This window comes from Fringilla coelebs, assembly GCF_963513975.1.
Source record: "Fringilla coelebs genome assembly, chromosome: 2".
NCBI classification, from domain to species: Eukaryota; Metazoa; Chordata; class Aves; order Passeriformes; family Fringillidae; genus Fringilla; species Fringilla coelebs.
This window is the reverse complement of record NC_140029.1, coordinates 27,842,990-27,850,748: the sequence shown is the minus strand read 5'-3', so window position 1 is coordinate 27,850,748 and position 7,759 is coordinate 27,842,990. Positions and strand designations below refer to the sequence as shown.

At 36.7% G+C, this 7,759-nt stretch overlaps 1 protein-coding gene across 1 annotated transcript; it reads left to right on the top strand.

Moving 5' to 3' along the window:
* Window positions 1-630: 630 nt before the first annotated feature.
* SULT1C4 (sulfotransferase family 1C member 4) lies at window positions 631-6,504 on the top strand (the record flags this gene model as incomplete). Its single annotated transcript, XM_084226138.1, has 7 exons — window positions 631-796; window positions 2,433-2,570; window positions 3,836-3,933; window positions 4,242-4,368; window positions 5,604-5,698; window positions 5,909-6,089; window positions 6,247-6,504. The coding sequence occupies 7 exons, from the start codon at window positions 631-633 to the stop codon at window positions 6,357-6,359; spliced, it is 918 nt and encodes a 305-aa protein (XP_084082264.1). The 3' UTR covers window positions 6,360-6,504.
* Between the last annotated feature and the right edge of the window lie 1,255 nt (window positions 6,505-7,759).

Sequence of the window (7,759 nt, the reverse complement as noted above, 5' to 3'; positions counted from 1 at the left end):
AAAATAGATTGATTCACAAAATTAAAGTCTAACAACCTTTAGTTAATGATCAACATAGTTCAGGTTATTTACGGGCAACATATTTCAAAATAAAGCAAAGAGTTCCAAGAGCGCTAAGATTCAGGAACGAAACACAGAAAAGGTCTGCAAATATTTCTGTGAGTATAAGGCACAAAGGGTGTTAGCAGGCGTTTCTGTTTATTTTCTTCACAGAGGAAGGGTTAGGCCCTGTATGCTGATTTCATTATCTGCTGTTATTCTCTGCCTTCTTTTGAATCACGCCTCAGATTACTTTTTTTGCCTTTAGAAGTTTTCATACCGATCATCAGAATTTTACATAAATGGGTTTGATATAAGAATAATGACTTTTTTCTCTTCTTGTATCTGAGTAAACAGAGTGATTTTTAGAGACACAGAAAACTACCACTAGCAATACACCATGCATTTCTGAAAAAGAGATCCAGCTTTAAGGAATCTATGTACGGATCCAGACAGGCCAAATCATGGCAAAAAGAAATCAGAGGACATGGAATTTGGTCAATAAGAGAGACCTCAAGATGAGTAAATTCAGATTTTTTTTCAGAGCAGCCATGTTAATTCTAAGCCTTTCTTCATGCAGCTCTCATTGCCATGAATAAAATGAAAGATTTGAGTCTGCAAGAGACAGTGGTTCGATCTAAGTTAGTTGAATTGGATGGTGTTCCCATCATACAACCAATTGCCAGCATTTGGGACCAAGTGTGGAAGTTCAAAGCCAAGCCTGATGATGTGCTCATTGCAACCTATGCAAAAGCAGGTTGGTGTGGATGGGAAACAGAATAGAAAAGTTTGGCATAGTGCTTATTGTTGGGATTGAGATATATGTTTTTTCTATTGTGACTGATATTTGTTTAACTCTAAACTAGACATATTTTAAAGACAAGAAGTTGTGTCAGCTGTGACTAGTAACTCCTGACTTCTTTGGCAAATGCAACAACCACCTGTTACTACTGAAGTACAAATAGCCAAAGTCTAATGAACTAAACTTGTTACTTTTAACTGAGATTATATACATTTATATTAATGGTGACAACACGAGTTTTCCACCAATATGTAGTGATGTAACAATGCCTAGAAATAAGTGATCATTACTAAGAAAAATAGAAACTAACTCTATGACTATGGAACATATTAATGTATTTAGGGAATGATTTTTTGTGTAAACTAGTAGTGATTTCTGAAAATGGATTAATTCTTTAAAATAACCAAATTAATTTAATAATTTTGGCTAACAAAATAAAATACCACCATTAATATTAGCTATCTGGCATGTTACTCAGTATTTCCCCTCTTCATCAAACCCTTTATACTTACTACACAAGAAAACAATGAATAACAAGCATCAATATGAATTCTGTATGAATAAAAACATGTACAGTTTTGGAGATTCAGGAACAGATATGGGAGAATTTGATCATCACAAAAATAATTGTTTGAATTAGCAACAATTTTTAGGGCTCTTTTTTTTTTTTTTTTTTTTTTTTTTTTTGTCAGTAGGGGAAAAATGTTTTTAACAAAAAAACCCACCATTAGTTTTGTAAAACCTGAAAGCATTTGTTTTACAACATGTATACTAAAGGCAAAACCACATTATTTTATCCAGATGGGATTAAAACTTTCCAGCCACTGAACTGAAAATAAATAAAGTTAGGATTCCATTTGACATTATGTCATATCTGTGTGAGATACACAACACAAGCATCTTAAGAAGGGCTGAATCTCCTGCCTAAATTGCTTTCCAATTTATCCCTTAGCCTGTTCTCTAGCTGACCTGCCACAGTACCTCAGAAGAGATGTGGTTGACACAGAGATGACAGCTATAAAAGAAAAGAGACACATGAGATACACTGTACTGTAACTCTTACAAATGTTGCAGTCACTCAGGCAGATGAAATGCTGTACAGACTTTCATTAATGTGTTTCAAAGGGAAACTTTGCAAATACTGCCACTTTTTTATATTTTCAAACTGTATGAAATTTTAACTCACTTGAAGTTCAGGTATTGCATTTTTTTACTCAAATTCAGTATGAAAACAAAATACCTGAATTTTTGTGAGGGATTAAAGGAAGGAGTTTCATTCCTCTGCAAATAATATTCTCCATACAATAGTGAGTTTCTCCCAGTGTTTTTTTCAGTACTGGTGTTGGGAATTATTTCTTTAGGCAGGAAGAAGTCTGTCTAAAATGGAATTTCTGAATTGAGCTTTTAGAATTACTTTTGTTACCTAATTAGGCATTTTGCCTGTATTATACTCTTTCTCCATTTTGTCTATTATTTTCTATGCTATTTTTCCCCCAATAGCACAGAGTCCATCCTTCTGGTTTTAAGTTCCCTAGTAGAAGAAACTCTTGGCTATCCTGGAGGGAAACATCTAAACACTTGACATTTTCAGGTACCACATGGACACAGGAAATAGTGGATATGGTTCAACAAAATGGAGATATTGAGAAGTGTAAACGAGAGACTACTTACAAACGCCACCCTTTCCTCGAGTGGTTTATGGCAGAGCCTCCATCCGCACGTTACTCAGGTGAATATTATCTGTATTTTAGACAAAATGAAACCAAAAAAGTACATAGTGCTGATGCCACAAGTTTCCTGGAGAAGGTCCCACCTGCTTTGTTCTTGAACTAAACACCATTTTGGCTATTAAGAACCAGTTCAGGTGCTTTAACATAAACATCTAGTGCCACTCAAGGTGCTGCAAGGCTGGCAGATAGGATTGCTTCAGGCGCTACTGAAAACCATAATGTTTTGTAGCAGTATCTGAAGCTGTGCTTGATACTCCACAGTATCTAAACCAGCAGCAGATACATAGAAAATGGTAGCATGGGGCAATTGAATGCCATTCTGAGATTACAGGCCGCATGGAAGAGAAACATATGTCATGGTCCTATTTCCAAAAGATACCTAATGTTTTCAGTGGTTTTGCTACTGTTTCAAGTAACTGCTGCTCAGTTCTAGGGTCTAGTCATCTAAACAAGCTATGGAACATTTAGGCAACCAGCAGGCTTCACTGGCTTGCAGTTTCTTATAAAAGTCTCCCTCAGCAAGAGCTCCATTTCCACACAAATTGTTAAGTCACACTCTCACATCTGAAGCTAAAAAGCTTGACTAGCTCTGCAGAAGTGCTACTTTTTCCATTCTCAACTAGAATGTGTTGATACAGAGAGAGACAAAAAAATTATAGATGACAGAGGATGATAGATGATACCAGGGAAAAAATTATGGCGGTCAGGATAGATGTTTAAAAGGGAAAGGGAAGGAGATAACACATCTCCAAATATCACCAGATATTCCCAAGTAGTCCCATATATCCATAGCTACTGAAAATCCACTGTTATTCTCCTAGTTTTCTTTATGTGCTATCCACAAAGTCCAGTCAGCCATCATATTCTTGTACCCTAGAAAGAAACTAATATTTCTTACCTGTAAGGTGGAAATAGTCCACTAAATATTGCAAAGGAGAAACTGTGGTTGGATAAATAGAAATCAGTATTCATCATTATCCCTTGGAGAGAATGAGTTAGATATGGGCCCAAGAAAGCAAAAAGACATAAATCAGTGTTTCCCCTTTTCTACTCGAATACACAGGTCAAATTTTCTCTAGAAACACTGAAGATGCTTATGTAATGTTATATATGTTATCGTGCTGTGTAAGTGCTTTGGAGATGAGTGATCAGTGCAAGGTGAACTGCTGGGAAGTCACAGTCACAATCACCTGTGTGAGCATAGGAAAGAAGTGCTAGTGCAATTTAGAGAACAACTCACATCTCATAATTAAACAACCCACAGGTCTGGAGTTAGCTGAAGCCATGCCATCTCCACGAACAATAAAAACTCATCTGCCCGTGCAGCTGCTGCCTCCATCCTTCTGGGACCAAAACTGTAAGGTAAGGCTGAAGAGCCCTATTCTACCTCACAGACAAAGCAAGTGACATAAACCAGGGAAGAACATGTTTTCCAGAATCGCTGAGAAATCAAAACGTCTTAAAAAATATTTTCCTAATGTCTGAAGTCTGTGGGAATCTGAAGTCACGACTAAGTTATCTGAGGTGGATTTTAGAAAATGGCAGCTTCAAAGCAAAACCTCTTAAATCTCTACCAGCAGGCTCTAAGAGAAAACTCCAGGAGATGCTCAATATCTATATTTGTATGTGCAAGTTAATTTCTTTCTCTCTCTCTTTTCATATCAATAAAGATAATCTACGTGGCAAGAAATGCAAAGGACAACCTGGTGTCATACTACCATTTCCACAGAATGAATAAAGGTTTGCCTGATCCAGGAACCTGGGAGGAGTTTGTGGAGAAATTCATGACTGGAAAAGGTGATTAACTGCAATCAGTTGTATATGAGATTTTGATCATTTTAAGAATGGACAGCATTGATTTTTTAATTTCAGTTATGGTTTGAAATCCTGTGCAGACGCTGTGGAAGGATATCTGCTGAAGGTGTTTCACTCATAGCTTTTCTTCATGCACAGGTTTTTATTATTACCTAAAGGATTAAATCTATCTTTATACTCCCATTTTGAGAAAAAATATAAACACTAATCTTTATTCTGTTATAATTCAAAAACATATATGACAATTTTCAGGCTTCATCTCTTCTCTCTGAGATTAAAATAAGCCATTTGAAAAGGAACAATGGTTTAACTGGTCTTACTATAAACTGATAAAATTTGAAATTTAAAAAAGAAGAGGAGAATTAATTTTGCTAGAAATGGGTAGTATGTATTCGAGATAAGGAAGTCTTTGTACCAGAATTAATGTATCTAAAAATCAGGTATCTGAACAAAGACAGTTATCTAACTAAGGGAAGGCAACCCCAGAAGCTGATTCTTCCCTTTCTAAAAGAGGTGCGGATATCACAGGATATCCAAGAAACAAAACCTGGTCAAGTGGATGGCAGTTTACAGTTTGAGTCATTAAAGCTTCCTTAGGTCATTCATATTTTTGCCATTATGTAAGCCTGGAGATATCACTGTCTGGACCACCATGAGAGTCACACATCCAGAGGAGACCTTACGTCTTGTGTTTGACCAGCTCAGCTTGGGAGCTATCTGTCCCAGTGCAGACATATAGAATGTATTTACTTCTCTCTTAGCTAATCATTTTGATGCTTGAAAGAAGCAGGCATTCCTGATAGCATAGCAAATATTAAAACCAGGTAGAATCATAGAATAATGCAAGCTGGAATGGATTTTTGTTGTCCATACATTCCCAACGCCTGCCCTGCTCAAAGCAAGGCCAATTAAGACAAGCCTTGTCCAGATGATCAAATGAATACTGGAAATCCATGTTTCCATTGACTATAATGCATCTGCACTGCCTGCCCTCTAAAGTTACACATTAATCCTGTTCTGAGCATCCATAAACCTGAGGGATTAATAGCAAAAATTCTGTAAAAAGCACAGAGCACAGCAATGCTTATTATCACAACCATACTGATTTAAAACCAGCTTGGAAATTCACAGGTACTGGTTAAGAGGCAAACATGAGTGACACGTGTTAAAGACACAATCAGCATTTATAGCTGCTGCTGTTGTTACTTCTTTTTCAGTCCTCTGGGGTTCCTGGTATGACCACGTAAAAGGATGGTGGAAGGCAAAAGATAAGCACCGTATACTCTATCTCTTCTATGAAGATATGAAGGAGGTAAAAGGCTGAACATATGTTTATAGAGCTCTAAAATCTGTAAGTCTAGCAGATACTAACTACAAGCAACAGTTTTATATTATAATGCCAGTATCAGTAAACCATACAGTAACCTGATCTTCTCTGTGTGAGAATTGCAGCTCTCACGTGATGATTGATTTCTCTGCTTTTCCTAGCTCTGTGTCTTATCCCATGTAATTGTTTCTGCAGAATCCAAAGAGAGAAATTCAGAAGATTGCAAAGTTCCTGGAGAAAGATCTGAGTGAGGAGGTTCTAAACAAAATAGTCCATAACACCTCATTTGAGGTAATGAAAGAAAACCCCATGGCAAACTACACTAAAGACTTTGAAGGAATAATGGATCATTCCATTTCTCCATTCATGAGAAAAGGTACTGAGGTTTGTTACTGACATCAACCCTGTCTGGTTGTCATTCTGTCATTTTGAAATAAGCATTGAAGTACAAGTATCCAGTAAGTTGTGGATAATGAGTTCAGGAAATAATAGTAAAACAATCCTTTCTCTTTTTTTCCTTTGTCACTTCTTAGGGACCGTTTCAGACTGGAAAAATCATTTCACTGTGGCACAGAATGAGAAATTTGATGAAGATTATAAGAAGAAAATGTCTGATACCTCTCTTGTTTTTCGCATGGAATTGTAATTACTTGCAATTGAAATTTATGATCTTCAGCCTTTCCCATGTTATATATTTTGCTTTTCTTTCATGAAATGCCAGTCTCCCTAAGATTACAAGATTTTCCTTTCACACATCACTGATTTTTCATTACTGGGAGAGTGCCCAAATTATGCCAAAGCTTATATCTCCCTCAAGAAAATTGTCCCTCCACTGGACAATTCACAGTCACCCCCACCACAGTTACTTTCAGCATTAATAAAAATATTTCTGACTTGCTGAGGGTTTTGATCTTTGTAAAACTGCAGTTGATACTGCTGGTATTTTCAAATCAAACTCTAACAGGAACTAGGAGCCAACAGGAAAAAAGGTGTTAAAAGAATGCAACAGGTTGTATGAACATTAATCAATAAATAACAATCTAGAAATTTAAAGGTGGTCAAGTATAAAGAGAGGAACAGAAGTACACAAAGTAGAATAAATTTAATTTTCTCTCATTTTAAGTTGGACGTAAGAAATGCTGTTGAAATGAAAGCAACCTTCCAAAAACATCAAACACCCATTACTTCCTTTGATAAAAATTGCTGAAAGGCTATATAGAGGCATTTATTTACAGTCTAGCTGTGGGCACAGTAGTCTTTACTGCATCTCTGAATTGGATATCATAGTGTTCTCGTAACATTTGGAAAATTCTGAAAGTTGGTATGAACCAGGCGGAGAGCCAATGCTGCAAATGCCATCTCCCTCTTCACTGTTGTAAAAGTGTTCATCTGATACTTCATGTCATTCCCTTCTCCTTTACCTTACTCTTAAACAAATACATAAACATCTTGTTGGGAGCTCTTAGTTGCAATAGGGCCTTGTAGATACTGGAAAATAAAAACCAGTTCTGCTTTAGCATTAGTACCATAACTACAGCCTTGCTTTGATTCATAATCCATTTAATTATAGGCAACTGTAACAAATCCACTTTTGGATTTAAAGTGCCATCATGGAGTTGGCACACAAAAAAGGCCACAAACCTTCCTGCTTAACTGAGTTTGCCCTCTGAATGTTAGAGGGGACAGAATGTAGATTACAGCAACTAAAGGAAAGTACTGTCTTAGTCTCATTTAGTCTAGTTTAGTCAAGCTTAATACAAAAAATGTTTGCTGGGGATGTTTTCTCTTTGGCTTGTGGAGAGTTAAAAGCAAGCTAAAAAGCTGTAGCAATATGAGCAGCTGTAAAATGCAAAGCTCATTTCAGGCCACTTATTTAATCCACATATTGCGGTCATTACTGCAGCCATAAAGGGCAGCACATATCTAAAGTGAATGCAATCCTAAAGGGCAGCAATACCTTGCATCAATTTGAAAACAAACAAAAAGTTGCCTGGTAAATGTGGGAGTTACACTGCCCTGGCCCACAGAGTTTTCCCCAAAAATGCA